Genomic DNA, 24,873 nt, shown 5'->3' with positions numbered 1-24,873 from the left:
ACAACGTCCTGCAGGAGTACAACGGTCAGCGGAAAACAGGTCATACCTGCACCATGATAAGCATTAGCATTACGACAATGTCCTGCAGGAGTACAATGGTCAGCGGAAAACAGGCCATACCTGCACCATGATAAGCATTAGCATTACAACAATGTCCTGCAGGAGTACAATGGTCAGCGGAAAACAGGCCATACCTGCACCATGATAAGCATTAGCATTACGACAATGTCCTGCAGGAGTACAATGGTCAGCGGAAAACAGGCCATACCTGCACCATGATAAGCATTAGCATTACGACAACGTCCTGCAGGAGTACAACGGTCAGCGGAAAACAGGTCATACCTGCACCATGATAAGCATTAGCATTACGACAATGTCCTGCAGGAGTACAACGGTCAGCGGAAAACAGGCCATACCTGCACCATGATAAGCATTAGCATTACGACAATGTCCTGCAGGAGTACAATGGTCAGTGGAAAACAGGCCATACCTGCACCATGATAAGCATTATCATTACGACAATGTCCTGCAGGAGTACAATGGTCAGTGGAAAACAGGCCATACCTGCACCATGATAAGCATCTTCTCACAGGGTCTGTTCTCATGATCTGGCCAGATCTCTCCAAAACACAGCCAAAATGAATATTCAGGGGGTCCCTGCCTTCTTTCCAGAAATGCCATCAGATCTGTGGAATAAGAGATGGATAGTTACTGGCCAGTCATTGCCCTCAAAATGAAAGCTCTGCAGGGGACACAAATACTACATATACATAAACATAAAATCACAGTTGAAATAAATGAAAATTCTTTATTAACCCATAAATACAGTTTAAATAAAGTCACCATAAATATTCTGTTCATAACATTTATAAAAATCTCATTTGTCTAGACAATTAGTATATGTCTAATTCCCAAATGAGGACTTAACAGCTCACTGCTCCAAATATACTGAATCAATATATCCTTCCTGACTAATGCCTAAACACTCGCCACATGTTGCTTCACATATTAGCACACACCCTTGACATGTAAATATTATCCCCTGGAACACAGCAGTTCCTTCATTATGGCTCATCCTGTTCTCGATACAGTACCTACCTATGTTATTGTGGAACCATTTGCCATGCCCTGTTCTTCATTACAGAGCAGACAGTTCCTACCCAGCCTGTATTATCTGTCACTTATCCATGGTCCCTTCATACTATATCCATCACATGTACTAATATCATGTTTTTCTGAGGTGTAATTATCTTAGAATTTACTGCTATGGTTTGCACACTTTATTGTCGTACTGTAAATCGTGAATGCACTTTTCTTTTATGCAAACTTTTAACTAATTTCATTTTTTTGGTTTATTGTTACTGTTCATTTTAAACCAAAAAGAAGGAGCCACAGATGAAAAGGCAATTTCCAACAGTTTTATTTTGACGGAATATAAGCACTTTCGATCCAATATTGTCTAAAAGGAACTTCATCAGATACACATGCTGGGTTTGGTGTGTATATATTGTTATAAAATTTTATCTTGTGCCTTTTAAATGGTCGGCACTTCTACGAGGAACAGGAAATGAAGTCATGCATTCTATAATGTTTAAACAGCTTGCCTGGGGAACCATGTGTATCTGATGAAGTTCCTTTTAGACAATCTTGTGACGAAAGCGCTTATATTCTGTCGAAATAAAATTGTTGGAAATTGCCTTTTCATCTGCAGCTCCTTCTTTTTGGTTTCTAGTGACTGTTCATTTTAAACTTCCAGGCAGACCTGAAAATGGCCCATTAGGATCAGAGTGCTACTTTGATAAACAAATCTAAACAAATAAATATGTATCAGGTATTCACTTTAATCAATGTGTAACCCTCAGCTGTTATTTCTATAACTACATCATGGCTGTAAATTGTCCTATCAGGTCAAGTCCACCAAACAATGAATAAATAAATAAATGAGTTCTATGCAATGGAACTGTTGTATCTGTAGAGAGACAGCATGAGATAAATGTACTGCAGCTGATAGCGAAGTTTAACTGCAGTCAGCTTCCTCTATTAAGAGTACTTTTTCTTTCATTCTGGTCTTATGAGTTCTGGCTCTACATGTATTTAAAATAGTTAATCTATGAAAAACTGATATTGCGTTTGCAAGTGATGTTCATTACTTGTTTTTGGGTTTGGACAATGGATTAGTAAGTGATTCACATTCAAGCATTTTACTCAACTTATTTCTACCACTAACAGCTAATAGTTCAGATACAAAATAATGCATTTACTGTTCATGCTGCAGAATTGTACCAGAAGTCCTCACATATAAAATTTCACTCATGGTGGGATTACTAGGTCACTTATCATGGACTTAATAATATTTAAGTCAGGTCATAGGCTTGTATTCAGAAACTCACACCTCAAAGTGCAGCGGATTCTGCAAGCTGCAGAGAGGGAGAAATGCCAACTCAAGGTCCAAAGATAAAGCATGTCTGGATATTGCAAAATAGCGCAAGCTACTGCTAGCTACCCAATCCCGAAAACGCATCAGCTGGAGGAAGGCAGAAGCACCCTTCACTGCTTCCAGGTCTACTAATATTATTTGAGTGTTATTCCACCAAATGCCTAATTGGAAAATTGTTAAGAATATGATTGAGACAAAAAGGAGATGGCCACTGTATATACTGAGAGGGTTACATACTCTGCCTGCAGCCAGAATAATGATGACCCAAGCACCGTGCTAGATAACCTTCTGGGAGGGAGCGAGCCCAGCCTGTCTTAGAGTTTAGTGCTAACACAACCCCAGGAGTTTTCCAAGAGACTACAATGCTGTATTGGATCCTCTGCTATATCATTCCCTCACCATGAATGTCTTGTTAAATTTTGCACACAGCTGATATTAATGCTTGAATTTGCCAAGGAAGTTACATATACAAAGGGTAGTTGGACTAACTGTATCTTGTCAAGAAGTCTTTTTTTCTGGGGGGTATTGGGGGTGTGCTTGTATTTATGTTTGAGGGCTTTCAATAAACTAAAAGTTTTGTAAAATGTGACATTAGCTCAAATGGAAATGACAAGAAACAACTGTATAAAACATTAACCTGCCAAACCGTGTATGCATGTAACATAAAACTAGACATTTAACAAAAAAGCAGTTATATATGAAAGGTGGGAATAATAACTTTTCAAGAAAATGCCACTTTCTGTAATGTCTTTAAATGCCAATGGTCTCACAGATAAATACAAAAAAAAAAAAGAAAGAAAGAAAGAAAGAAAAAAACAAAGAGTAGTGAACTATTAAACAATGTAGAGTGCAAACATCTGTGCTACAGGAGACACGCTTAGAAAGAACTGAACATGTGAATTTGATAAATAACGTTTTTCGGGATGGTTATTCAGTGGACTATCTGGGCAGAGGAAAAGAGGAGTACTTAAATTCATCGCAAGAGGAGCTCCAATAGTGACAGAAGAGGAAAAACAGATAATAATGGTAGATTTGTGGTACTAAGGGGCTACTAGCAAGGGAGGGGGATTACACTGGCATGCATTTATATTCTACCAAAAATGGCTATAATGGAGCTTAAGAAAATTTTGGGAGAAATGATCAGCTTTCAGCAAGGAATATTACTTATAAGTGGGGACTGCAATTTGATTTGCAAAAGTGAAGATGTGTCCAGCGGGCAAGAAGGGAAAATATAACAAAGGAGGATAAATTTTTGAAGAAATTTATGAAAATATTTGGCATGGAAGATGTGACTTAAGTACTAGTAGTTCAGAGTGAATTTACATATTATTCCCCAAGATACACAAACTGGGCTGGGCTAGACAGAACTTGCATTTCACTGGAACATGTGCATTTAATTGTAAGTCTTGAAACGCACCCAATATCTATTTCAGATCACATGCCAATAATAACTAAACTAAATATGCAGGGTAATGAAATAAAAATGAGACACTGGAGCTTTCCCATCTATTGGTTAAAAAGTGAGGGATTTAAGGAATGGGTAGTGGAAATTATTCAGGAGCTATTAGAGAAGACAGAACTTTCTTCTGAAAATATAGCTAGATAAAACTAAAGTGGAGTGTAAAACAGCGTGGAAATGAAAACAGGGAAGATACGGTTAAGAAGTAACAAGAACTATTTCGAGGGACTGACGAATGTTTTGCAAAATAGCGGGAATTCCACAGAACAGGAAAAGGAGCAACAGCAGAACACTAAACAGAAAATAAGGGATTACCTAGATACTCGTAATACACATGACTAGAAAGACTGCTGTTAAGCAACTGTTTTTTTATAAAAACTTTTAGCACAACAACTCAGGCAACAGAAAGTAGAAAGGGTTAGAGAGCCTATAACAAGGATGATAACAAGGGATCCTGTAGAAATATTACAATATTTTGGAAATTCTATGAAAATATGTATAAAGCAGAGAAATATGGAAATAAAGAAAATATACAAATGGAACACTGTTTATGGAAGAATTAAATACACCAAGGTTAGAGGTAGATGAGGCTCAATTACTAATGGGACAGGAGGAGATGAGATACAAATGGAGATGTATAACCAATCTACAGGAAAGTCCCCAGGAAGAGAAGGTATTCCTGTGGATGTTTGGAAGCTGGGGGGGGGGGGGGGGACTGATAAAGATCTGGAAGGTTTTGTTTAACAGTATTTTAAGAGTAGGAGAAGTACCACCATCCTGGAAGAAAGCAGTGCTAGCTGTAATACCTAAAGAGGGCAAAGAGCCATCAGACCCTGCTTCATACAGGCCCAGTTCAATACTAAACCATGATTATAAAAGTGTTCATGTCTATAATGACTAAAAGAATGACAAAAGTGATACAAAAACTGATAGATATGGATCAATGTGGCTTTGTGGAGGGGAGGCAAACATTAGACAACATTAACAGAACACTGATGATCCAGAGGGAAGCAGAATGTAAGAAAATATGGTTATTGGTGGGTCTTAATGCAACGAAAGCATTTGACAGAGTAAGCTGGGACTTTATGAGCAGTGCAATAGAAGCATTTGTATTCCCTGATAAAATTATAAGGCTGATTAGGAGGCTATATGAGGGATCAGAGGAGAAAATTAAAGTGGGTGGGGTCCTCTCTGATAATTTCTGCTTGAGCAGAGGAACCAGGCAGGGGTGTACTCTTTCTCCTTTGTTATTTGCATTATATTTAGAACCACTGGCAAAGAAAATAAGGGACTCAGAAATTCAAGGAAATAATTGGTATGGTAGTCAAGAAAAGCTGGCTCCATTTGTAGATGATATTATTTTATACCTGACAAAACCAGAAAGGGACATTACAGTGTTATGGAACATTTTAAAATAGTTTCAAATATTTTGGGATACAAAATGAATGAAGCTAAAACAAAGGCAATTGCAGTAAATAATGTACCCACACACAAGTTTGTTCAGCAATGTCCACATTTATGGGGACATGATAAAATGAAGTATTTAGGATTATGGATAAAAAATGATTCCAGTGTGGCAGTTAAGGATATGTGGGAAAAGACTAAACAAAAGATAATACAAAAACTATGAAAATGGAAGCTTTGTTACATGGATATTGACAGTAAGATGCAAGTAGTTAAAATGTTTTTAGTCCCTTTAGTCTTATACACAGGTCATGCATATTTTTATTAACCAGAGGAGAAGTTGTGGATAGCAATTAATAAAGAGCTGAAGGATTTGTATCTGAGAAGGTAAGACGGCAAGAATCATGTGAGATACGTTGATTCTTCCAAATGAACAGGGCAGACTGGGATTACCCGATTTGAAGGGGTATTTCAGAGCAACACAGTTAAGGCTCCTATACATAGCACAAGCAGAAAACTATAATTCAAAGTGGAAAGGGATGGTGATGAAACAGGGGGGAAGCTCAAGAAATAAGGAGAGACTGGGATTTTGGGTGCAGACCTTTAAGGAGAATAATAATAATCATACAGAATATTACATTTGTGAAGTAGCAGAAAGTATTCTAAGAACTAAGCCAACACGGGAATGGAGAAAGGAGATTCTGCCACTAGGGATGACTGCAATTAGGGATACAGACACTAGGCAAGAGGGGACTGGAATTTATTGGAGAAAACTGGCAACAAAACCAAGGTCTTGGGAGCAAATACCTAGCGAGGGAAAGGTAATAGAATGGGAAGATGCCAAGAATATGTTTGGACTGCAGGATAGAGACTGCTTTCCCTATCAAGGTTTGATATCAGAGTATAGGCAAGGGAAGAAATAGGTCCTAAAGGAAAAGACCAGCATTGGCAGAGTTTTTAGTAGACTCTAGAACAGAATATGCCATTAAGAAAGGAAAAATTAGTACAGCATATAAAATATTGTATGATTACTATAAGAATCAATCACAGGACAGTAGAAGGGATTGGAAAGAGAGATTGGATAAGCATCTTCACAAAAAAAAAAACAAAAACAATGCGCTGGGGGTCTATGTTCAGTCATCAAATGATAAATCCATCAAACCTCTGTTCATTGAACTTAAAACAGCAAATGTTCACATTAGAGAAAGTTCAATCATCAAATATTTTTCACAGGGAATGGAGTTGGTTGGCCAGCATTAGGAAATTTGCCCTTTTCCCAATCTCAGAATTGGTATATATAAATATGGGGTTGTGGGGGTGTAGCCCTCCACATGGGTGGGTTTGATATACTTCTGTGTGTGTTTTGGTATGAATGTTGGTCCACTATCTCTTTTCCCTGGGTAAAATATTCGATAATTGAACATTCACTGAAGTGAACATTCAATGTTTTAAATTTGATGAACAGAGTTTCGATGGATTTATCATTCAATGACAGAACATAGACCGGAGGAGATATATGTATGTCTCCCAAGTATGCAACAAAGTCTTCAAGATTTAGGACCTTTTCTTGGAAGTGTTTACATAGGTATTTTTATACCTAAAGCAGACTCCAAAGAATTTTTCCTCATGTAGACAGCAAATGTTGAAGTGATGGGGGTGGAAAGAGGTAACTGTGAGCATATTTTCTGGGAATGTAATGAGTTGGCAAACGTTAAGATTCCCTGCAGATTGCTCTGTCAGAAATGGGTTAGCAAATTGGTGTAACTAAGGGAATGATTTTTTTGAGCTATGGGACAAAATTGGAATTGCCTAGAGATAATATGGCCTTGCGTAGTCTAATTATGGTGATGCCAAAAAACAATTACTAGAAAATGGAAATCAAAGTCTAAACCAACATATTCAGCAGGAATACGAGAAAATGACTGAATGACCTGCCTAAAAGAAAGGCTAAGTAGGCATATGCAGACCCTGCCCTATTCTTTTCCAACATGTTGCAATCATCATCATCATCTTCTTTCAGCTGTTCCCGTTAGGGGTCGCCACAGCAGATCACCTGTTTCCATTTCTTCCTGTCCTCTGCATCTTGCACTGTCACACCAACCACCTGCATGTCCTCTCTCACCACATCCATAAACCTTATCTTAGGCCTTCCTCTTTTCCTGTTACCTGGTAGCTTCATCCTTAGCATCTTTTTCCCAATATACTCAGCATCCCTCCTCAGCACATGTCCAAACCAATGTAATCATGCCTTCTGGATTTGTCTCCAAACCTTCCAACCTGGGCTGACCCTCTAATATACTTATTCCTAATTCTGTCCACCCTCGTCACACCCAGTGCAAATCTTAACATCTTTAATTCTGCCACATGCAGCTCAAACTCCTGCCTTTTTGTCAATGCCACTGTCTCCAACCCATATAACATAGCTGGTCTCACTACCCTCTTGTAGACCTTCCCTTTCACTCTTACAGGTACTCGTCTGTCACAAATCACTCCTGACAGTCTTCTCCACCCACTCCATCCTGCCTGTACTCTCTTCTTCACCTCTCTTCCACACTCACCATTACTCTGAACTACTGACCCCAAGTATTAAAACTCATCCACCTTCGCCACCTCTCCTCCTTGCATCCTCACCATTCCTCTATCCTCCCTCTCATTCACACACATATATTCTGTCTTAGTCCTGCTGACCTTCATTCCTCTTCTCTTTAGAGCATATCTCCATCTCTCCAGGGTCTCCTCCACCTGTTCCCTACTCTCACTACAGATCACAATGTCATCTGCAAACATCATAGTCAACGGGGACTCCTGTCTGATCTCGTCTGTCAACCTGTCCATCACCACTGCAAATAAGAAAGGGCTCAGAGCTGATCCTTGATGTAACCCCACCTCCACCTTAAACGCATCTGTCACTCCCACCGCAGACCTCACCGCTGTCACACTACCCTTGTACATATCCTGTACCACTCTTACATACTTTTCTGACACTCCTGACTTCCTCATACAATACCACAACTCCTCTCTAGGCACCCTGTCATATGCTTTCTCTAAGTCTACAAAAACACAATGCAACTCCTTCCGACATTCTCTGTACTTCTCCATCAACACTCTCAGAGCAAAGATTGCATCTTTAGTGCTCTTTCCCGGCATGAAACCATACTGCTGATCACTAATCATCATGTCCCTTCTTAACCTTGCTTCCATTACTCTTTCCCATAACTTCATGCTGTGACTGATCAGTTTAATCCCTCTGTAGTTACTACAGCTCTGCACATCACCCTTATTCTTAAAAATCGGTACCAAAACACTTTTTCTCCATTCCTCAGGCATCCTGTCACTTTCCAAGATTTCATTAAACAATCTGGTTAAAAACTCCACTGCCATTTCACCTAAACACCTCCATGCTTCCACATGTATGTCATCTGGGCCATCGGCCTTTCCATTCTTCATTCTCTTCATAGCTATCCTTACTTCCTCCTTGCTAATCCATTGTACTTCATGATTCACTAGCTCTACATCATCCAACCTTCTCTCCCTCTCATTCTCTTCATTCATCAACCCCTCAAAGTACTCTTTCCATCTCCTCAACACACTCTCCTCGCTTGTGAGTATGTTTCCCTCATTATCCTTTATCACCTTTACCTGCTGCACATTTTTCCTAGCTCGGTCCCTCTGTCTAGCCAATCGGTACAGGTCCTTTTCTCCCTCCTTAGTGTCCAACCTTTCATACAACTCTTCATATGCCTTATCCTTAGCCTTCACCACCTCTCTCTTTGCCATGCACCTCATCTCCTTATACTCCTGTCTACTTTCTTCATCTCTCTGACAATCCCACTTCTTCTTTGCCAACCTCTTTCTCTGTATACTCTCCTGTACTTCCTAATTCCACCACCATGTCTCCTTGTCGTCCTTCCTCTGTCCAGATGTGATACCAAGCACCTTTCTAGCCGTCTCCCTTACTAGCTCTGCTGTAGTTACCCAGCTTTTTGGTAACTCTTCACTGCCACCCAGTGCCTGCCTCAACTCATCCCTGAACTCCACCTCACAATTACCCTTTTTCAATTTCCACCACTTGATCCTTGGTTTTGCCCTCACACTCCTCCTCATCTTCTTGATAACCAATGTCATCCTACAAACCACTATCCTATGCTGCTTAACTACACTTTCTCCGGTCACCACTTTACAGTCTCCAATCTCCTTCAAACTGGCCCTCCTACATAAGATATAATCCACCTGTGTGCATCTTCCTCCACTCTTGTATGTCACCCTATGCTCCTCCCTCTTGTTAAAATATGTATTCACTACAGCCATGTCCATCCTTTTCGCAAAATCCACTACCATCTGACCTTCTGCATTCCTTTGTTTAACACCATACCTACCCATCACTTCCTCATCCCCTCTGTTCCCTTCACCAACATGCCCACTGAAATCTGCTCCAATCACCACTCTCTCACCCTTGGGTACAGTCATCACCACTTCATCCAATTCACTCCAAAATTTTTCTTCAGAGAAAACTCTCACTGCTGGATTTACAACATCCATTCAAACATTATCTTAACATGTGACCATGAATAGTACTGCAGAGTAGTTGATGGAACGTTATAATGCCATGTCTTTCTTCGTAATTTTTCATGGTTCCAGATTTCACCAGAACCACCTTTTCTAAATATCATTCTCGGTTACCAGTAACTGAGTTAGCTGCTATTTATCACAATAATTTTTTAATTATTAATTTTCAGAACTAGAACTCTTTAATCTCATGTATCATGTATCGTGTATCATGAAAGCATTATAAAAGGGGGAACCAATTAAAATGATCTTCTCCAAATTCATAAAACTACCAGGGCTAGGTTGCAGTAAATGGCACCTGTGCTAAATCACCACTTTTTTCTCTCTCTCCCTTTTAGGGTGAATGACATTTAGAATTATATTAGACAGATTTATGTTTTACTATTTTTAAGAGGTTCTAGGAAAACATCTCAACTTCATTGTACCTTTTTCTGTAAATATGTTTGTGATGCCCGTGCACTGGCCCAGTAATCAAGGAGCCTCAATCCTCAACACTAACACCAGTGAGGGGCGTGCACACTGGGGAGATAACAAGTACACACACAGTAAAGTACAATTTTCCTTAAGAGCACACAGAGATCACAGTCAGTGTGGGGCTGGTTTCCTCCCTTCCTTTCCAGATCCCCAGTAAGACTCCCCACTGGCATAGCTATAGGGTCCAGATCTCAGCCTAGTGGTCAAGCTGAAGCCTCCAGCATCCTCTCTATCCAACCAGTGCTTTGTGTCCCTGCCCAAGTAGCTGACACACACACACACACACACACACACACACACACACACACACACACACACACACACACACACACACACACACACTCACACTCTAAGATTTGATTCAGATACAAACACACAGACACTCCTGGGGAAGGCTGGCACAGGTTCTCCAGCTTTGCCCCCTTTCTGCCCTGATGACAAGGTAGTACTGACTACCACCAACCACTACTATCAGCTACTATAAGGCCCTTCCCAAAGGGTGACCAATTTCACTGTGTAATGTTATTGTTATCCAAATAGTAAGTATGACGAACAGCAAGACTATTGGAGTGGCTTGGACAGTATCACCAAATACATGCAAGTACTAAGAGCTTACATTATCTCTACACAAAACACCACAGTTGAAAGGTTTAAAAATATGTAATAATAAATAATAAAAAACACAAGACAAATCTCACCAATTCAACACAGTGCTAATCAAGAGTTCAGAAATCACAGGAACTTTAAGACAATATTGTAGGATAGTCTGACATAAATATAGAAAACAGCTAGAGTAATCTGGCTAAATTCCTATCTAACTTTAAGAGAAATTACTGTTCTAAATTCTACTTACATATAGGGCAAGCAAGTGCTGGTGAGTGGATGTTCTTACTAGATCTCAGACAAGATACAAAATGCTCAATCTTTCTTTCTGAGAAAGTCTTAAATTGATAATACCCAGCACTCCTGAGTAATTTCACATTACATCATTTGTATCACTTCTCCTTTAGTTCCCAGGCTAACAGAAACTCAAAATGTACATTTCTTTGTAAGCTGCACCTGGCCAAGAAGCCATGGCAAGAAAAGGCACTTGTACATGTAAAACCTTAGTAATTATCTCTTAAATTAAGACAATAGAAAGAATTTGCTAGCCCAAACATCCTGTCTTTGAGCTTGAGATCAAACACAGTTGTAATTCTTTACTTAACAGCTTTCTTCCAGCATGGTGTACTGTGGTTACATTTTTGAAGTTCAGCATATAACACAGTTTTCTTACATTTAGTTTTCTTTCATTTGTAAAAACAAGCCTGTGGATTATATTAATATTTACAATGACATAGGATTATTTACAAAATTGTATCTGGTAAGGCTGGCAGCCTTCACAATGTTATACAGAGGTGGTTATATAGATCTGTAATTTAGAATCCGAAGAATAACCATTCAGAATAATTGTGTCTATGAAGACAAATGCGTTGCTGCTGGCTTTGATCATTTGTATGAAAATGTTATTTACTTTTTCTGCTTCTCAAGAAGAAACAAACTTTTTTTCTGGTTAAAAAGTCGTGTTTATGTTCTACACATTTATAAAGCTTAATTGCTCTACAAATATCATGATGCACATGATCAAATATTCCTTTTTTAACTTTATAGCAGCTAAGCTGCCTTCCAGCTAGTCTCAGCACCTAAAGGAAAATTCCACACTGAAACTCAACAAATTAGGTTTTTTATTGTATCATTGTTTTCTGGGGTATTTTAAAGCATCAAAATCACTCTAAGTGCTTCTTATAAAATTTTCAAACGTTCAAATTGGTGAAAAGAATTAAGGCTGGGAGCTATTAATGTGCTAATTCATGTGGTACAGGGTTTGATTCTTCAGCCTTTATCTGCTTACTGTGTGACCTTGAGGAAGTCGCCTAACCAGACAATTCTTTGGGATGATTAGGAATTTGGGCTAAGCTCATTAATAACCTCCTCGACTGCATACATAAAAACTACATCTGAACCTACAGGGCCTGCCATATACAGATCTTATTTTATTAGTTTCACATCTCCTTCCTAGAACCCATTTCAAGTCACACACACACAATAAACAATTGTAAATATGCTGCAACAGAAGAACTTTGAAGAACAAGGCAAAACTGGGAGTAAAAAACAATAAAAAAAGTTTAACATCAAGATGACAGCATGGTGTGGTATGACTTGTATAGGTTCACAGGTTCATAGGTAGGTACTAGGCTATCTGCCCAAAGGCATTTTTAAGCCTAGCCAGAATGTGTTGGCTTTCACCGTCCCCTTAGATTATTTCCCTGTGCCTCTGTCCAGCACAGCCATTGAAGTGATCCTTGGGGTAAACTTTCTGTTTCCCATCCACTCGTCAAGGTTTCTCTTGAAAAATGTTAGCGAGGAGCTCCGCCTAATGTAAATTGGAATCTTGTTCCAAAGCATGGGAAGTCTCTGGGACAGGAATCTATCCCTCCAGCACGTCCTATTTATTGTTGTGGTGAAGTTTAGATCCCTAGAGTGTGTGGCTTGATGGGATAAGGTTTTCTTTAGGTGGAGCATGTCCATCAATTCTGGGTTGGACATGGCCTTGTATGTCAGGCAGAGATCACCTCTGAGTAGGCGGTATGCAACCGGGTACAGATGGAGTTTCTTCAGTCGAGCTGCATAGGGCATCTGTTTGAGGCCAGTGATCCTCTTGGTGAGGTACTTCTGTGGTCTTTCTAGCTGTTGCAGGTGTCTTGTAAGGTACATCCCAAATGGGGCCTTGTACTCTATGATGGGTCTGATGAGCGATGAGTAGAGGGGCACAATTACCTCTTTTGATCTGGATGTGACCCCTTTTGTGATTAGGTGGGCCACAAAAAAGGATTTTCTAACCACTTTGGCAATGTGATTATTAAAGGACAGATTACTATCTACTTGGTTCCTCAGATCCAGATCCCTTATTACGTTTTCCGTATTTAGGGGACTACCATCTATGTGGTAGTTTGTGGGTACTTTGTTTTTTCCAAAGGAGATGACTATGCACTTTTTGGCATTTAGGTTGAGGCCATGATTTTGACACCAGGTATCTGTCTCAGTGAGACCCTTTTGGAGGATGTCTGTGTCAGCTGGAGAGTCAATTATAGCCCCTAGTTTGCAGTTGTCTACAAACTTGGTCAGCCATAGTCCTCCTGTGCTTGCCTGTACCTCTGAGAAGTATATGCCGAACAGGAGGGGTCCTAGGACTGAGCCCTGGGGAACGCCACTTGTAACAGGTTTAGAGTCAGACCTAGCTCCTGCAACTCTCACCATATGGGTTCTGTCCATGAGCCAGTTGCAAACCATCTTGTGACGTAGGGGTTTATGTTCAGGCTGGTGAGCTTGTCTATAATACCAGAATGGGGAATGGTGTCAAAGGCCTTTGCAAAGTAGGCTGTGTGTACCACCTTTCCCTCGTCTACAGCCTTGGTAACTGTCTCAAAGACGTCCACCAGGTTTAGAAGGCATGATCTGCCCTTAACAAAGCCGAACTGGGTAGGGTCCAGTGTTTGGAGGGTCCCAATGTCTCTGTTACTGAGTTCCATGATGACACTTATCTAGCCAAACTGGAGGTAATGGTCTCTCCAACCAAGACTGAACTTGACAGTCATGAGGAGAAGGTAAACATTTGCACACACCACACTCATCACACAGTCTCACTAAATCTACACCACCAAAATCCACACATAGTAACACAAAAACATTCGCGGAGGCTCTCAATAATAATCTGTCTAAAGAGACATCCAAAGCAGAAACGCAAGCAACCTCCATCCCCCAACACAAATGAAATAACATATAGCCCACAGACTCAGTGTGTCACTCAACCACAGCTAATAAGGCAAAACAACGTACCCAACACACTAGTCATAGGTGACTCTATAGTCAGGCACACTGATGTCCCACTCACCAGGCTAAACAAGGAGAAGGTTACTGTCAGCTGCCTGTCAGGTGCCAGGATCCACCACATAACCCACGCACTCAGGTCACTCCACAAAAAGTACAAATATGACTCTGTCATTGTCCATGTTGGTGTGAATGACCTGAGACGTACCTCCCTGGACTACATGAAAAGAGACATGGAAGAGCTGTCCGATCTTATAGCCCAGGCAGGTATGACCCTAGCCCTGAGAAGCATTCTGCCATCGTCCAGAATGATATCGCAGTACAAGGACAAAATGATTGACTTCAACAATTGGTTAAGCTTCTGGTGTCATTCAAAGGGGATCCAGTATCTGTCTGCTTGGGATGACATGGTCGACAGACCACGATGCTTTGCCACAGATGGCCTGCACCTATCGCCCCTGGGATTCCGGATACTGGCTAAGGCTATTGCTGCCCCATATTGTGCCTTTTTTAGGCAAGGTTCAAATAACAAATTCACCACTGTAACAGGAACAGGCAAGCAAAAACTGAGGGTAATGCTACTCAATGCTAGAAGTCTAAATCTCAAAATGCACTTACTCGAGGCACTCCTTAAAATGGAGAACATCAATATCTGTGCAGTGACTGAGACCTGGTTCAAGGCTCCAGATAGCACCCCTGGCTATATACCAGGCTATAACTCATACCACACTTTTCGGCCATGTAACCTGGACCGAAACACCAAAGGCGGAGGTGTGTCCATATTCATTAAGGATATCCACACCTCCGGGCTAGTTGCTCAGCATAATGCATCCGAGGTTATCCAAGTGCAACTAACTCTGGGCAAAACTGCAATCCAAATTGTAGCTTGCTACAGATTCCCCACCATGCCCCAGGATTCCCACTCCTCTTTTCTTGATGTACTGGAAAATATTAGGGTTCAACCAAACACCCTAATAATGAGTGACTTCAACTACCCCACCATTAACTTGGAAAACTACTCGTATACTAACTCCTTAGCTCAATGCTTTCTGGAATTCATAAACTCCAATGCCCTGGATCAATTATCCACACCCCCACCAGGGCAACAATATCCTAGACCTAGTCATTACCAACATGAGTGACCGGTGTTCCACCCCTGAAGTCAACTCCGATCCGACCATAAGCTAATCACCCTTGATATCCACATCCCACCAAAAACCCCTATTAAGGAAACCATGGTAAAAATTTTCTCCAAAGCCAACTTCATGCTTCTTAAGACAGAAGTGGTGAACTTAATGACACCCATGCAGATGGACAATACAGTTGCAACTGCTGAATCCTACACAAATGCACTCTATAAGCACTTACACGAGTGCATGGATTGTGCTATCCCAAACAGAAGCAAGAAGCTATCCTCCAAAAAAAGGAGGTGAATCTGGTGGTCCCCTGCCATAAACAAACTGTACAACAGAAGGAAGAAACTGTTGCAAAAGAGAGTAAAATCCCATGAGTGGAGGAGCTCCCTGGTCAGCTTCAGTAAGAAGCTGAGATCCCTTATAAGAGCCTTCAAAGCTAGCTATGAAGACAAAATTGCCACTAATTCTAAGGACAACCAAAAAAGCATTCTATAGTTATGTCAAGAATCTCGATGGCAACACCCAGATCTGCTCTGAGTTATAGCACAACGGCACGAAAATTACAGAACCAACTGATATTGCCAACATCCTGGCAGATAGGTTCAGTGCTAACTTTACCCACCCCCCCTCACCCCCTAAAGGGCCCATATCTATACAGGAAGAATGCAGAGTCCCTCTAATCACAACTATGCAAGTAAAAGCTGCACTCTCCAAAGCCAAAAACACAGCATCTATGGAACTGGATAACATCCCAGGCTGCGTTTTACACGAACTTCAGAATGAACTGGCTCCCCACTTAAACACCATGTTTAATAACAGCCTCGCATCAGGCTTTGTGCCCACTGAATGGCACACAGCAACAGTTATCCCACTCCACAAAGGGGGAGCCACCACTGATCCCAGGAACTATCGACCTATTAGCCTGATGAGCCTGGTCTGAAAGGCCATGGAATGTATCATCATGGAACTCATAAACAAAGACATTGGTAACCTCCAAACTCTGGATCCCACCCAGTTCGGGTTTGTGAAAGGCAGATCATGCCTCCTCAACCTGATTGACTTCTTTGAGGTAGTCACCAAAGCCGTAGATGAGGGTAAGGTAGTTCACACAGCCTATCTTGACCTCGCCAAGGCTTTTGACACCATCCCCCATTCTGGAATTATAGCTAAACTTACTAAACTAGGTATAAATTCCTACGTCACAAGATGGGTTGCCAACTGGCTCACTGACAGAACCCACACTGTAAAAGTTGCAGACTCCAAATCTGACCTCAAAGCAGTGACAAGTGGAGTACCACAGGGTTCCATCCTGGGACCTCTCCTGTTTGGTATCTACTTCTCTGAAGTACAGGCTAACATAGAAGGCCTCTGGCTAATGAAGTTCACAGATGACTGCAAAGGAGGAGCCATAGTCAAGTCCTTAAATGATGTGGACATCCTACAGAAGGGACTCACTGAGACAGATCCCTGGTGCCAGAGGCATGGCCTCAAGCTCAATGCCAAAAAGTGCAGTGTCCTCCCCTTTGGTGAAAACTCTGTACCCATGAACTACCACATAGACAGCAATCTACTTAACACCAAATGTGTGATAAGAGACAGGTGGACAGTAGTCTCTCCTTTGAGAGTCACATCGCCATAGTAGTCAGGAAGTCCTTCTACGTGGCACACCTCATCATAAAAGGGTTCTCATCCAGGAAAAAAGAGGTCATTGTTCCCCTCTACTCAACACTCATTAGACCCATTATAAAGTACAATGCCCCTTTTGGAATGTACCTCACAAGACATCTGCAGCAGCTTGAAAGGCCACAGAAGTACCTCACAAAGAGGATTACTGGCCTCAAACAAATGCCCTACACTGACCGCCTCAAAAACTCCAGCTTTACTCCGTAGCATATCGCCTACTCCTAGGTGATCTCTGCCTAACATATAAAGCTATGTCAAACCTAGAGCTGTTGGACATGCTACACCTAAAGAAATCCCAATCCCTCCGAGCTATATGCCCTAGGGACCTAAACCTTGTCACCACAATAAACAGGACATGCTGGAGGGATAGATTCCTGTCCCAGAGACTTTCCATACTCTGGAACAGGCTACCCATCTATGTCAAGCAAAGTTCTTCATTAGCACTCTTCAAGAAAAATCCTGATGAGTGGATGGGAAATAGGAAATACACCCCAGGGGTCTGTGTCTCTGCTTGACAGTGACACAGGAAAATAACTTTCTTGGGTGGCGTAATCCAGGGAACCTTGCTGTCTAGGCTTATGTAGGCCCTTGGGCTGATAGCCTAGTACCTACCTATGAACCTATGCGCTTCATAGCCTTGCAGACCAACCTAGTCAGGCTTATAGTGAGATAATTCCTGGGGGGTCTGTTGTGGCTCCACCTTTGTGGAGCGGAATAACTGCTGCTGTGCACCACTCTATGGGTATGTAGCCTGTGGAGAGGCTGAGTTTGAACAGTGTGTTTAGGTGAGGGGTTAGTTCGTCTTTGAGCTTGTGTAGGATGCAGCCTGGGACACCGTCTGGTCTCACTGATGCTGTGTTTTTGGCTTTGGAGAGGGCTGTTTTAACCTGAGTGTTTGTGATTTCAGGGGCTCTACATTCTTCTGGTATGGTTATGGGCCCTTTTGGGGGTGAGAGGGGGGTGAAGTTTGCACTGAACCTGTCTGCCAGGATGTTAGCGATATCGGTCAGGTCAGTGTATTTTGTGTCATTCTCCATTAACTCCTAGCAGATGTGAGTATTGCCACTTAGATTCTTGACATAGCTAAAGAATGCCTTCTGGTTATCTTTGGAGTCCTTGGCAATTTTTCTTTCAAAGCTCGCCTTAGATGATTTTATGAGGAATCGGAGTTTCTTGCTTATACTGATCAGGGATGTCTTCCCTTCTTGGGATTTTACTCTTTTAGGTTCATAGGTTAGTACTAAGCTAACTGCCCTTGCAAGCAATTTTAAGCCTAGCCAATTGTCCCTTGTGAGACTCAAACCCTGCACCTTGTGTTTGCAAGGCAAACACCTTAACCATTAGGCCACCCTCCCAACCCTCTGTACTAGTTTCCTCCTTCTATTGTATAGCTTGTTTATGGCAGGGGTCCACTAGACTGGTTTCCTTTTCTTGGAGGAGTGAGTCTTGGTTTTGCTTGGGATAGCACAATCCATGCATTCTTGTAGGTGCCCATAGAATGCATTAGTAAAGGATTTTGCAGCTTGGACAGCATTATCCTTTAGCATGGGGGCTTTGAAACTTTCCACCTCTGTCTTAAGTAATGTGAAGTTTGCTTTTGAAAAGTTTTTCATGGTGGTTTCTTTGTCCGGGGGTGGGGGCGGAATGTGGATATCCAAAGTGATTTGTTTATGGTCAGATCTAACCAGCGAGGGGTTGACCTCCTGTGTATAGATACAAAAGGGCTAAGGGTTAAAAATAGTAGTCGGGGAGATGACTTACATATGAACAATACAGTGTAAACTATGACTTTTCACCTATGGTATGGTGTTGGTATAGTTTAGATGTATTGGTAACTTTATTTATTCTGGCTATAAACACATTAAAGCACTCTTTACCTACTGAATATATTGTAGTAGTAATGGATTGTTAACCATGCTAAGTTTGTACTACTCTCCGGCACATATTCTAGTACAGTCAGCCTCCTATTGTAAGTTAATAATCAAAAGAAAGCATGAAATGCAAAGTGCTTTTTAACTTTAAAATGTTACTTGATGCTTTGCAGTCATACTGTAAATTAACCAAAGAGGACCTTACGTGGTCTTCATTAATTCAAAGCCACCACTGCAGTCTAAATGTGGCTGGAATTAATTTTGTTACAACTAGCTACAAAAGTAAAAAAAGAAGAAACTAAGTATTCATATTTTGAAATGTGTACAGAACATGTTGGGGGTACTCACAAAGTGTCTACCTACAAGATTTCATGCTTTCACAAAATAAAAGAAAACAGTTATTACCAAATCCTGTCGCATTCTCTCATTGCCTGCACACTGTCATGCTAACTGATCTATACTATAATCCTCACCCTGTAGATCTTACCTTGTTGTCTTTCTGACACTCATATATAGTGTATATATTTTTCTATGCTGTGTACATAACTGTACTTACCTTTGTTGCATGATATATTTCATTACATATGCATGCCATTTGCATTGTTGGGCTTTTCAGTTTTCCAGAGCAAAAACTGAAATTAGCCATTTATGACCAGCCTCTACACAGGTTAACAAATTCTAATAAAATAAATAAAATAAAAAATAAATAAAATAGATGACTTGGTAATTTCGCCTCCTCCCATGTCATTTCTATCCTAGTCAACTTCCTCAGTGCACACCATATTGAAGATGAATGAAATATCATGGTACTTTCTTTAGGAATTTGTCTCCTTTTTCTTCTATGATTTCACATATCACACCTGAAAATCTGTTACCAAGGAACACTCACATGGTGCCCACAGCTCTTCCCAGCTGATGTCAAATTTCACAATTCTTCGACATTGTATTGTCATATAAAGCTTCATTATTTTCCTTCCCCGGGCTATATAACTCTTAAGCTTTTTGCATCCTGAAGGTGAATAAGCCTAATAACCACTGACACTAACTTCATTGATTAGCTGGGTTTTGCAAGATAGGAAATATGATATTGTAGATAAGTCAGGAAAGGACTGAAACTTGAAGAATATCACATTTTGAAAAGCCTATGTGCCTCAGTTATTTCTTTACCCTTTTGCAGGAAACTTATCAGAAGAAGTAACACATAGATAGGAAACAAATATGTAAGTGAAACCGCTAAAAAGTAGCTAATATTTTTACAAAAGATTCTCAAACTTAACTGTATTTTACATGGACTGTGATCTGATCACAATCATCATGAGATCCGATGATTTCATTTGTGTCCTCAAATGGCACAATAAGCAAGAAGTAGCTGTCCAAGAAAACAATATATATATATGTATGTATTTCTAATTTTATGGTCTTTTAATTTGGTCACCAGTGCCACAGCCTTTTTACCTTACCACTAGATGCTGGTGACCCTTTTAAAAGGTGTGGAATTGTGTCACATTTGTAAAGTATTTTAGAACATGTTTATTAATATGATGTTTTGATGGCTATCCTTTGAAATGAAAGTTGTGGTGTTCTAAAATTATATACATTATTCTTTACATGTGCAACAGCCCAAACATAAAACATTAAAAGTAAGTTGCCTTCTATCCACTATCTTTAACATACAAAAAAAGCTTGATTTTTGTGTATTTAATAACTGTATAGCCCCAGTGGAGAGTGACTTGTTAGGAGAAACAGTTGAGTAGTAAGACTGTGAAGTCACCTAATGTTTGGATTGTTTTCTGGTGCCATCTAATGGCAAGAAGTAGTCTTCCTCACAAATTTTATTATTGGACACTGGAAAGTATACAATGCAAAGTGCCGTTTAATTTGAGTGTTGTTAGAAACTTTGCAGTTGCCTTTTAGGTTACTGAAAGAGAACTCACAGAGTCTACATTCATTTATAATTACCAAAGTGTCTGAACTGACTGTAGTTTATTTTTTTTTTGCGTGTGAGAACTTCAAAAATGAAACTAATAAGGCTAAGCACCATAGTACTTTGAAATGTGGCCCTCACAAAAAAATCTACCTATAGAATGCCATGCCTTCTGACTGCAAAATGTATAATGCCACAGCAAAAAGGCAGAGATTTTGATGTGGTTGTAAAATATTTTAGTAAATGTTTACTGACATAGTCACTTGATGGTTATATTTTGAAAAGAAATTGACAAGTTACATTATTTTTCACACACCAGACTGACCATCTCAAATTTGTCTGTGTTTGGTGATAAATTAGGTTTTCCTTGTACTTTGAATTTTAACGTTCCTGTTTTCTTACAGATTTCTCCTAGAGTTTGACTCCCCTTCCCAATGTCTTCAACAATCCAAAACTAAAACTATTACGCTGACAGTGCTTTCAAGCTTCAAGCTACTTTCTGCCTATGGACTCTGCCGCAGAGGACTTTGTTGTGTTTTCGAACTGCATGATCTTCAGGGAAGATCTGTTTGATCTGGTAAGACAAGTTCTATCCTCTGTAACAGCAGAATGAAGTCTGATAGACAATAAGACAGCTCTGTACATAAAACTTTCCCAGGATACTTTTGTTCATCCCCTAGCCCATAATACATCACAGTACCATCTGTCTTCAGATCTCTACTGCAGCTCTGCTCTCAGCACAAGAAAAATGGCCTCAGGTTACATTTTCAAATTTTGCGTAAAATTTTCTTCAAATTGTTCAGATTTTTTTGAACAAGTTAAGCCGCGGTGGTACAGTGGTAGCATTGTTACCTCACAGCAAGAGGTTCTCCCATTCAATTCTTGGCTTGGGAGTGCCTTCTGTGTGGAGTCTGCATGTCCTCCCTGCGATTGGGTAGCGTTCGAAAGACATGCATGCATAAATGGGCGTGCCTTCCTTGAAGGTTGGGCGTCGAACTGGCATCTCGGCGTTTCGTAAAAATCTACTGCCAATCATTAGCGGACCGGAGTTCCGCTGTGGCACCCTCTTACCGGGAAAAAGCTGAAAGACAAACATTTCAACAGATTTCAAGTAAAAAGTCAGCAAAGCAGGTTGAAGTAACAGCTAAAAAGTTACGAACATTATAGAAATAGGAAATTCACCCTGGGGATCATGTCAGTCGCCCTGCTAGACAGGGGTCCAGGGAAGTAAATATTGTGGGAAGAAATATCCGGGGAATTGTTTGGCTAGGCTTGTATAGGCCCTAGGGCTGATAGCCTAGTACCAACCTATGAAACACATTTTTAGAATGTTATCTGTAAACTACCTCAAAATGAGTACAATTTAATCAGTAATGCATTACATACCACTTGTGCTTTGCGCAGAACATCATCAAAGTTGTATTTCTTAAATAATTTGGGAATTTTACGTTGAGCTTCAAAAATCTACAACATACTTTTAAGACTTGCTATGCTACTACTTTACTGGTAACATGTTAAAACAACAATTAAAAGCACCTTTCATTTTTAATATCTAAATATCCTATAGTGTATCTACTTTCCAAGAAGGGTTAACACTCATAGTACTCCATTACTTCTGCACTATGTGCATTGTTTATCTTAACCAACATTGTCAAAGCACATTTATTTATTTATTTATTAGGGTATAGCCTGAAAACCTACCAAAGTCTACAGTAAGGTCAAACAACCGGTCCAAAACTGGATCCAAGGGATAGACTATTAAATCACTTGCATACAATTATAACTTAGGACATTACTTATGGTATAGTACGGACATCACAATTGTCTCAACTTTTGTGCAGATGGATCAATGTACAGTGCAAAAAGACAGGGAGAAAATGGACAACTTTGCTCTCTACATTGCTGATACTGAATAAATTGGGAAACTGAACTGTGTTTTGTCTATTATACTGGTTTTACTTTCAATACATGGAAGAAATGGATACATCTTGTTTAGCTGATCTATTAGATGGGACTTTTTAAAATGCTGCAGTAGTTGTGGTCAGCTATGTGATGATTTATTGAAATAGGACTGAATAACAGTTCATGCTAGTACCGTGTTAAGCTACTGAAAAGGAGAAACTGTAGTATTACAACTGACTGAAGCTTATACTCAGAGTTTGACACCTTAACGAAAACTGGAAGTAGGGAGTACTTTACACGTGTTAATTGTGAGAATGAGAATTGAGTATTAAAACATGAGATGGATAAGTGACCACAAGCACGCAACTCAAAGATTCATGATACTGGTCAAGTGAATACTGCCCCCATCTTACCTAAAGCTTAACAATTAGATAGGAGCACTATGTTTTAGATCCTGCCCAAAATGATGCAAGGAGATGTGTACAGAATGTTAAATCTCCTAGGCAAGTAGCTGGCATTTTGCATGACATAAATTCTTCATGTGATTTAGGAGGTTCAGGAGGGATCAGAGGTAATAAAAGACACTTTGAAGACAATGAGGAAGAAATCTGTGAACTGAACTTTACTGATAAATAAATGAAAAAGGGAAAAAGGTGCAATTGGATTATCATCCTCATCATCAACACCCTTTTTCAATTTTCTGCATGGGGTTGGAGTGCCGTGTCAACTGTCACAATTTTTCTCAGTTGAATGAAACTCTCCTACCCTCTGCAACTGTCATGCCTGGCTCTCACAGGTCTTCTCTCACACAATTCATCCATCTCTTTGCTGGGTGCCCTCATTTCCTTTTGCCTTCTTCCTGTCTGTCTCATATTTTCTTTACCAGATTGTCTTCTGGTTTTCTGCACGTGTCCAAACCACTGTAGTCTATTCTCTGACTCTCTCTGCATTTGGAGCTACTTTGGCTTCTGCTCTTATGCCCTCATTTCTTCATCTGTCCCACAGGGCACATCTTACCACCCTTCTCAGGCACTTCATCTCCATCACCTCTAGCTTCCTCAACTGCTCTGCCTTTACTGTCCAGGATTCTGAAACATACAGTAGTACTGGTTACCTCACTGCTTTGTACACCTTAATTTTCAGCTTTTTTGGCATTCTTCTGTCATACACTATCCTGACACTATGTGCCATTTGCCTGCATCCCCACTGATTATAGCCTTGACCTCCTCATTCAGACTTCCCTTTTCCTCAATCATCCCTTCCAGATGCTTGAAACTGTTAACCTCTTCCACTATTTCCCTTCTATCTCATTTCACAGTTTCTTCTGATTTTCCCATTTGCTGCCATTACAACTTCTTATCTGTACTCAATATCATCCCATGTCCCTTTAGTTTTGCATTCCACTCTCTTATCCTTTGCTGAAATTCTTACTCAGAGAATTTGCCTGTAATGCCATATCATCTGCATACAGCTACTTTTATGATCTGTCCCCTTTTACTGTTTTGTTAATGTAGTCCATCACCAGTACAAACAGCAGAGAGCTTAGAGCTGAACTCTGACGCACAGTCAGTCCCACTGGGAACCCATCTGTGAGTCTGAACACTGTTTGTACTTGAGTCATTAGGTCCTTGTACATAGCCTGCACTAATTCTAGCAATGTTTCTGGGACTTCGAACCATAAAATAACTGCCCATATCAGCTTTCTTGGACCCTGTCATAAGCTTTTTCAGATTTAGGAATGCCTAGTTGGACTCTTTCCTCATCTCTACTTTCTTCTCAGGTATTTACCTCACATCAAACTTCATGTTGGTTGTGCTGGATTCTGATCAGAATTCAAGCTGCTCATCTCTCATCTTACCTTCTATTACTCAGCATATATATGAGTCACCCCTCTGGAATTTTCATGCAGTGTGACAAGAGTATGATACCTCTATACTACTCACACTTTGTTTTTGTACACTGGACTGGCATGCTTATTATCCAGTCATCTGGGATACACTTCTCTCTCCATGTTGCTATGAGCACACGCAGGAGCCGTTTCTCCCCTGTCTCAGTCAACATGTTGGTCATACCTGCTGAGGTCTCATCTGTGCCTCCTGCTTTCCCTCACTTCATTTCCTTAATGCTGTTCTTACTTCTTTTAGGGTAGG

General features: G+C 40.4%; 1 protein-coding gene across 4 annotated transcripts in view; it reads right to left on the bottom strand.

Annotated features, from left to right (window-relative positions):
* The window catches only part of LOC122811009 (interferon regulatory factor 3-like), a 782,651-nt gene that overhangs the window by 48,411 nt on the left and 709,367 nt on the right, over positions 1-24,873 (bottom strand). For 3 of the 4 annotated variants that reach the window (XM_044082517.1, XM_044082519.1, XM_044082518.1), the window contains one exon: positions 565-686. The exons of the other annotated variant lie outside the window; for it this stretch is intronic. In XM_044082517.1, coding sequence (XP_043938452.1) covers positions 565-686 — 122 coding nt within the window. The remainder of the gene's footprint in view (positions 1-564; positions 687-24,873) is intronic. 4 annotated transcript variants of the gene reach the window in all.

The sequence above is a fragment of the Protopterus annectens genome, chromosome 9.part0 (assembly GCF_019279795.1).
Source record: "Protopterus annectens isolate FY-2018-M chromosome 9.part0, PAN1.0, whole genome shotgun sequence".
NCBI classification, from domain to species: domain Eukaryota; kingdom Metazoa; phylum Chordata; order Ceratodontiformes; family Protopteridae; genus Protopterus; species Protopterus annectens.
Note: the sequence above shows the minus strand (reverse complement) of the source record. Positions and strands in the feature narration are given on the sequence as shown.